At 52.6% G+C, this 7,540-nt stretch overlaps 1 protein-coding gene across 2 annotated transcripts; it reads left to right on the plus strand.

The window, feature by feature from the left end:
* Positions 1–2,286: 2,286 nt before the first annotated feature.
* EOMES (eomesodermin) lies at positions 2,287–7,303 on the plus strand (the record flags this gene model as incomplete). Of its 2 annotated transcripts, none has more annotated exons than XM_079712981.1 (6): positions 2,287–3,161; positions 4,162–4,316; positions 4,959–5,080; positions 5,501–5,659; positions 5,750–5,811; positions 6,565–7,303. In XM_079712981.1, 6 exons carry the CDS (start codon positions 2,287–2,289, stop codon positions 7,301–7,303), a joined length of 2,112 nt encoding a protein of 703 aa, XP_079569107.1. The 2 variants fall into 2 exon arrangements, with proteins under 2 accessions (XP_079569107.1, XP_079569108.1); XM_079712982.1 differs by having other exon boundaries at positions 6,622–7,303.
* Between the last annotated feature and the right edge of the window lie 237 nt (positions 7,304–7,540).

Genomic DNA, 7,540 nt, shown 5'->3' on the forward strand with positions numbered 1-7,540 from the left:
CTGATCTCCTCCCTACTTTTTCCTCAAACATCCTGCAGCTCAGGTCAAGGCTAATGTGGAAGAGCCTTGAGTGGTAACAAGATCCCCTAGCCCGGGGTCCCCCGCCAAGCTGCCCTTTCTTTCCTTGCTCTTGATCTTGTGAGTCCCGCTCACAGAACCTCCACGTTGAATAGCTTGAAGTCTTGAAAAGCACAGAGTACTTGAAAAATGCAATTCTCCAAGACTTCCCTGAATCAAAAGAAATCTAAAGCCGACGAGGTGGGAGTGGACGGTGGGGTGATCAGAGCAGAGAGCCAAGCCGAACCCGAACTAAACTGGTGGGACGACACGGGAGAAGTGCTGGGCTGAGCGCGCTCCGGGCCAGCGTTCCAGGAATCTGCTCCTGGGCTGCTGTGCCTGGACCTGCGAGGCCCCCACCCGGGCACTCGCCTAACTTGCTCTCTCCCCCGCCCTGGCTGGGCCTTGACCCTGAAGATCTTCGCGCGCTCCCTGTTTCCACTACCGCGAAGACCTGGTAACCGCGTCCGAGTGCATTAAGAGCCGCTTCACTCTCTAACTCAGACGTGCCAGTATCGATGCTGCTGTGGTTTGAACCTAGGTTGGAAAGCTTCGAGCCGTTCTGCACCGGCGTGTGCGCGCTCAACGAATCCCGCGACCGCCTCGCGTTGCGGGTGAAGAGTTTCCCGTGTGATCGCGTTCGGTTGGGGAAGCAGAGTCCCGACCTCTCAGCCGGAAAACGCGCTCCCGGAGCGATTATAAGCCGCGTCTGTAATTGCTTATTAACAACAAATATTCAGGCTTCTCCCTACCCGAAACGAAACGTGCGGGTATTAATAAACAATACAATAGAACGGCATCATCTTGCTCTGCTGTCTGCAAAAACGCAGTGGAGAAACAGGCAGCTGGGGCAAAAGGGCTTAATTCCATATCAAACTGATTATTTCACTAATTATTCCACCTTCTGTGTTGCGCTGCAGAGGAGAGGCGCAGGGAATCTTAACCGCGAGGCTGCTTTGTTTCTCGGTGTCAGGCCCAACTGAAGATGGGAGGGTGTGGGATCCGAGATTCGGGGAAACTGAGCGTGGATTTTAAATTGTGGGGAGTAAAAGCAATTGCCTCCTGAAAGCAGGCGTGATGGCGTGGGGATAAGGGTGTTCCCAGTATCCCACCCCACCGGGGCTTCTGATTCATAAGCTGACGGCTTCTGTCCTCAAGGACTGCAGTGTGCTCTCGCCACCCCTGGAATCCCAAAAGCCCAATGCCGGGTTCCTCTCCACAAACACTTCCCACTGAGTAAAAGGGTGGGGCCGAACAAAAGTGGTTCCTGCTTGTTGAAGGCCACAGAGTCCTCTCCAATCGGGAAGAAAGTGTGCCTGAAGTTACAGCCCCCGACGAGGGAAGAGACTTCCTTGGGCCTCTCTCCAGCTCGTCCCAGATCCCCACCCTCAGAGACCGGTGCCTCCCTGCAGGCCGTCATCTTGCAGAACATTTCTACCTCCCGCCTCTAGAACCTGCTCCCGACCCCGCATCCCCCAGCTCAGAGCGCTGTGATGACCCTGCTACGGAGACCTCAAACCCTGTTCCACTAAATTCCAGCGAAATACAGACACCAGGATTGATTCTCACAGCAGGACTGAGTCTCAAAAAAAAAAAAAAAAAAAAAAGAAAGAAAGAAAGAAAGAAAAAGAGAAAAGAAAAAGAAATAAAATCAAGCTAAAGGAAAAGAAAGTCGCAGGCTACTTGATCCAATTAGTAAATGCCTAATTGAATTAGTGTCACCTCCACCAGCCAATAGGAGGGTCCTGAGGCTGTGGGGCCGCGAAGCCCCTCCCTGGCCTCACATATATAAAGCAGTCAATGACAGCCTGCAAGTTTCCAAGTGGTCAACTTGACCGATAGTTTTTCAGTCGAGAAAGGCAGAAAGGCTAGCGCTGGTGGGTGGATGGGGAGAGAGATCTAAGACCTCTTCTCCCCGTGTGTGCGGGGGAGGAGGGTGGAGGTCCAGAGAGGCAAAAGGGACGCGGAAGGAAAAGGAGAGGGCTTCTCGGTCAGTTTTCGCCTCCTGCCTTCAAATTCAGTGCCCTTTCCGTGTGGAAAGGGCGCTGGGTTCGGGACGCGCGAGTGCGCGCCTTAACGGTCCGCGTGTCGCCAGGTGGATAACCCGGCACAGGAGAAAGGGGAAGTTACCTTCCCCTCGGAAGAGGGCGCTGGCTCCCTCATCCTGCCTTTATAATCAGGCCGCGGCCGGAGAGGAAGCAGCCAGCTGCCGTCTGCGCTCTGCAAAGCATGCAGTTAGGGGAGCAGCTCTTGGTGAGCTCGGTGAACCTGCCTGGTGCGCACTTCTACCCGCTGGAGGGGGCGCGAGGCGGTGGCGGCGGGAGCGCCGGCCACCTCCCGGGAGCGGCCCCCTCGCCTCAGAGGCTGGACTTAGACAAAGCGCCCAAGAAGTTCTCGGGCAGCCTCTCGTGCGAGGCAGGGAGCGGGGAGCCCGCAGCCGCCGGTGCGGGGGCCCCCGCGGCCATGCTCAGTGACGCCGACGCCGGGGACGCCTTTGCCGGCACCGCGGCCGTGGCCAAGCCGGGGCCCCCGGACGGCCGCAAGGGCTCCCCCTGCGGGGAGGAGGAGCTGCCCTCAGCCGCCGCCGCCGCCGCCGCCGCCGCGGCCGCCGCCGCCAGCGCGCGCTACTCCATGGACAGCCTGAGCTCGGAGCGCTACTACCTCCAGTCCCCCGGGCCTCAGGGTTCCGAGCTGGCCGCGCCCTGCTCGCTGTTCCCGTACCAGGCGGCTGCCGGGGCGCCCCACGGATCTGTGTACCCGGCTCCCAACGGGGCGCGCTACCCCTACGGCTCCATGCTGCCCCCCGGCGGCTTCCCCGCGGCCGTGTGCCCACCCGGCAGGGCGCAATTCGGCCCGGGAGCAGGTGCGAGCGGCGGCGCGGGCGGCAGCGGCGGGGGAGGCGGCCCGGGTGCCTATCAGTACGGCCAGGGGGCTCCGCTCTACGGGCCGTACTCCGGGGCAGCAGCCGCGGGTTCCTGCGGAGGACTGGGGGGCCTGGGTGTTCCCGGCTCCGGCTTCCGCGCCCACGTCTACCTGTGCAACCGGCCTCTGTGGCTCAAATTCCACCGCCACCAAACCGAGATGATCATTACGAAACAGGGCAGGTGAGCGCAGCGCGGGGGGCCCCGAAGCGTGGGGACAGAGAGGACCTGTGTGGTCTTGAGGGTGGCCGGCAATGGGGGACCGCCGCCCGCCCGCTCCGCTCTTGGCTGTGAGAGTGAGTTTCTGTGCGCAGCCAGTGGAGACGCCGCATCTCCAGTCCGATGTCCCTCCCGTCCGCGCACCGGCGGTTTGTGCAGGGCGCTAAGGCTACGGCTGCTTCCCCCATTCCCTCTCGTCACCCTCACCTGGACTGACGAGGAGGAGGAGGCAGAAATGGAAACTGGGGCTTGTCCACAAAGCTGGATTTCCTAGGTACGCCCGGCCGGCGGTACGCCGGTCCCTGACGGCGGGCGAGGAGCCGCGGATGCGGGAAGGCTCCAGGGGTGGCTACCTTCTCTGAGCACAGGACATGGGCTCCCGCAGTTTTAGGCGCCAGGGTCTCCGCGGGGCGCATCCGGGGGACGAGCGCGAGGACCAGAGCGCCGGCAATGGGGGCTGGTCCGGGTAGTGGGTTAGGCCGGACCTGGAGTCAGACGGGGCTGGGGTCCCAGGCCTGAGAAAGTTCGGATACACATCCCACTGAGGGCAGTGGTTTCTTCTGGGGAAAGTGAGGGGTGGGTGCTGGGAGAGGGACGTCCAAAGGGGACTTTCAGCCTTACCAGTAGAACTAATTTTTTAATTTTTTTTTACGAGAACAACTTACTGTTCTCTGACACTTTTACATGTAAAAAATAATGATTTTTAAACATCGTGGAAGAAAATAAATGAGCATCTGAAAGGATAAAGAACTTGAGTGAGTGGTGCAGAAGGGCGGGGATTGGGGCAAATTATTTCAGAAAAGAGATGTTCCAAGAGTTGCCAACTCAAGGATATTTTACATAGTGAGGGCCACTTTATCTACCGGTATTCTGTTCGTCTGTAGACTTCTAAATGTCGTCCTTAAGCGTGGGCCTGTGCCCGGGCGTTCCGATTTAAATGTCCTGGTTCTATTCCCTTGCACAGACGCATGTTTCCTTTCTTGAGTTTCAACATAAACGGACTCAATCCCACCGCCCACTACAACGTGTTCGTAGAAGTGGTGCTGGCGGACCCCAACCACTGGCGCTTCCAGGGGGGCAAATGGGTGACCTGCGGAAAAGCCGACAATAACATGCAGGGTGAGGAGAGAAAGGACCTGGGCAGGGTGGATCGGCGGGAGCCCCCGACTCAAGACACCACACATTTAGATCTCACATCCCTCCCTCCACATCCGGGGCCTGGAAGTGTTAGGAGTTTCTTTGTGTTGATTGTTTGATTAAGGGAGAGAATTGCTAAGTCAGACTTCTTGCCTACTAGTATATAGAATTTTAACCATGACCCTACTCTAGCCCTTCCCTCCACATCCCTACCTTTGAGAAAGGAATTGCTGTAAATTCTCCAGGTGGCAAGGGCTCCTGGCATTCTAATCTTCTCTTGAGAAAAGGCCTCCCCAAGGTTGAGTTCACCATAAAAATCCATCCACCTTCCATCAGATCTTACCTGTCTAGCTTCAGAAGCCCCCAAGTTAACCTTCAAGAGGCATCACCTACTGGCTCCATTTTTGCCTTGTCCAAGGAGGGCTGGAAGCACAGGGGCCCTGGGAGGGGAATCAGTAGAGTCTAGTTGGTCTCCACTGGCCTTCTTAAACTGCTAATAATGGGAGACGTGTTCTAAACCTAGCTCTTAAATCTTGCCCATAGGTAGTAAATACCCCTCCCCTACCTCCATTTGCAAACAGCCCTTTATGCTTGGGTTTTGTGTTTTGTTTCATTTTCTCTTAGGCAACAAAATGTATGTTCACCCAGAGTCTCCTAATACTGGTTCCCACTGGATGAGACAGGAGATTTCCTTTGGGAAATTAAAACTCACCAATAACAAAGGCGCAAATAACAACAACACCCAGGTAGGGTGACAGAGGAGGTGGTGTCTTCTGGCTGTGAATCTCTTTTCTAATGAGTTTCCATACTCTTCATTGTATTTGTAATATTTGCAGGTACCTGTTGCTTGCCTCCTTCTAGTCTTTTTTTTTTTTTTTCTTTTGACCTTTCTCAGTTTTATTTATTTATTATTTTTCCTACTGGATTTCAGTAACAGTGAGTTAACTGTTAGGAGCAGAAATACTGAAATCTTTTGGCGACTTAGGAAACCAAGAGGCAAGAGTGTTTATTTAAACACACATACCCAGCTATGTTTTAAGTTTCAAAAATGGCAATAGAAAAGTTAGCTGTTGCTGGGGAGCAAGCAGGAATCGCATTCCAAAATACAGAATTTGTCAAAATCTACTTTTTCGACTTGGCAGCTCTTTTCTCTGTACCATTTACAGATGATAGTCTTACAGTCTTTACACAAGTACCAACCACGACTGCACATCGTTGAAGTCACAGAGGATGGCGTGGAGGACTTGAACGAGCCCTCCAAGACTCAGACCTTCATCTTCTCAGAAACGCAGTTCATTGCAGTGACTGCCTACCAAAACACCGATGTGAGTGCCCCATGGTCCCCAAGAATCCCTGAAGCTCAGTCCAGCGTGAGAGAGAAAACACTCAGTGACTGTTTTTTCTCCCTTGTCTAGATAACTCAACTAAAGATTGATCACAACCCCTTTGCAAAAGGCTTCAGGGACAACTATGACTCGTAAGTGCACCTTTATTTTTCCTTGCCTGGTCACCTTTGAACAAGACATATCGAATCAGACACTTTCTTGAGACCATATTCTAGGAAGAGCTTTCATGGTTGGGATTTTTGCCTATTTTTATTTTTGCATATTTTTGGCCTTGACTAATCTTGCTTTAGAATTTTCACAGAAGGGTTTTGTTCATTTCTAAAGAAACGTTAAGGGCTTAAATATGAGGAGTTTTTTTTTAACATTTGAGTGGAGATTTGAAATTTTCATAATCTGCATTTATATGCCTTCCTTTCCATTTGATCCCAGTTTTTTAATTCTCTCAGGAGCAGGGATTATTATTCCCTCTCATTTTTTTACATAAGAAAAACCTGACACTAAGAGGATGTCATTTTCACAACATCAAACAGCAAGGCCCCACAAATGCCTTTTAAATCTGGGATTTCTACCCACCATGGCCAGCATTCCTTCCCTACCACTGAAGGGAGAGTTGCTCCAAGTTCTTCCAAGTTCTAGGACTTGCAAAGATGGATTTTCTACAGTTTAAATGCTTAATGCCTGAGAGGAAGCTTTTTCTTTCGTGGTGGGAAATTTGGCCGCAATGAGCCAAGTCCAGCTAAAATGGGCCAGTGCATCCCTACTACCTCCACCCCTCCACTCGACAGACCAGCACTCCTGCTCTAGAGTCTTCTTCGTTTCTGGGAGGTAGATTGTTTGGGGACAACATTAGGGGTTTTTTTAAAGTGTTTCTCTTTATATTGTAGCATGTACACCGCTTCCGAAAATGACAGGTTAACTCCATCTCCCACGGATTCTCCTAGATCCCATCAGATTGTCCCTGGAGGTCGGTACGGCATTCAGTCCTTCTTCCCGGAGCCCTTTGTCAACACTTTACCTCAAGCCCGATATTATAATGGCGAGAGAACCGTGCCACAGACCAACGGCCTCCTTTCACCCCAACAGAGCGAAGAGGTGGCCAATCCTCCCCAGCGATGGCTTGTCACACCCGTCCAGCAACCTGGGACCAACAAACTAGACATCGGTTCCTATGAGTCTGAATATACTTCCAGCACCTTGCTCCCATATGGTATTAAATCCTTGCCCCTCCAGACATCCCATGCCCTGGGGTATTACCCCGACCCCACCTTCCCTGCAATGGCAGGGTGGGGAGGTAGAGGTTCTTATCAAAGGAAGGTGGCAGCTGGACTCCCGTGGACCTCCAGAACAAGCCCCCCTGTGTTCTCTGAAGATCCGCTCTCCAAGGAGAAAGTCAAAGAAGAAATTAGCTCTTCTTGGATAGAGACACCCCCGTCCATCAAGTCTCTTGACTCCAATGATTCAGGGGTGTACACCAGTGCTTGTAAGCGAAGGCGGCTGTCTCCTAGCTCCTCTAGCAATGAAAATTCTCCCTCCATAAAGTGCGAGGACATCAATACTGAAGAGTACAGTAAAGACACCTCAAAAGGCATGGGGGGGTATTATGCTTTTTACACGACTCCCTAAAGAGTTATTTTAACCTCGTCAAAATGAGCTAACTTTTTGCCGATGGATTTGGTGGTGTTTTTTGTTGTCTTCTTTGTCTAGGTTGCCAAAAAGACGTTTGCCTTCCACCCTGATGCATCCCGTTTTGTGCAATTCTCTAAAAGAAGGTGCCAAAGCTTTTTGATTGCTTCAGGTAACTGAAACAAGCCTAGCATTTTTTTTCTTTTTTAATAAAATTAATGGAGGACTTTCAAGTGT

This window comes from Hyperoodon ampullatus, assembly GCF_949752795.1.
Source record: "Hyperoodon ampullatus genome assembly, chromosome: 10".
Lineage (NCBI taxonomy): Eukaryota > Metazoa > Chordata > Mammalia > Artiodactyla > Ziphiidae > Hyperoodon > Hyperoodon ampullatus.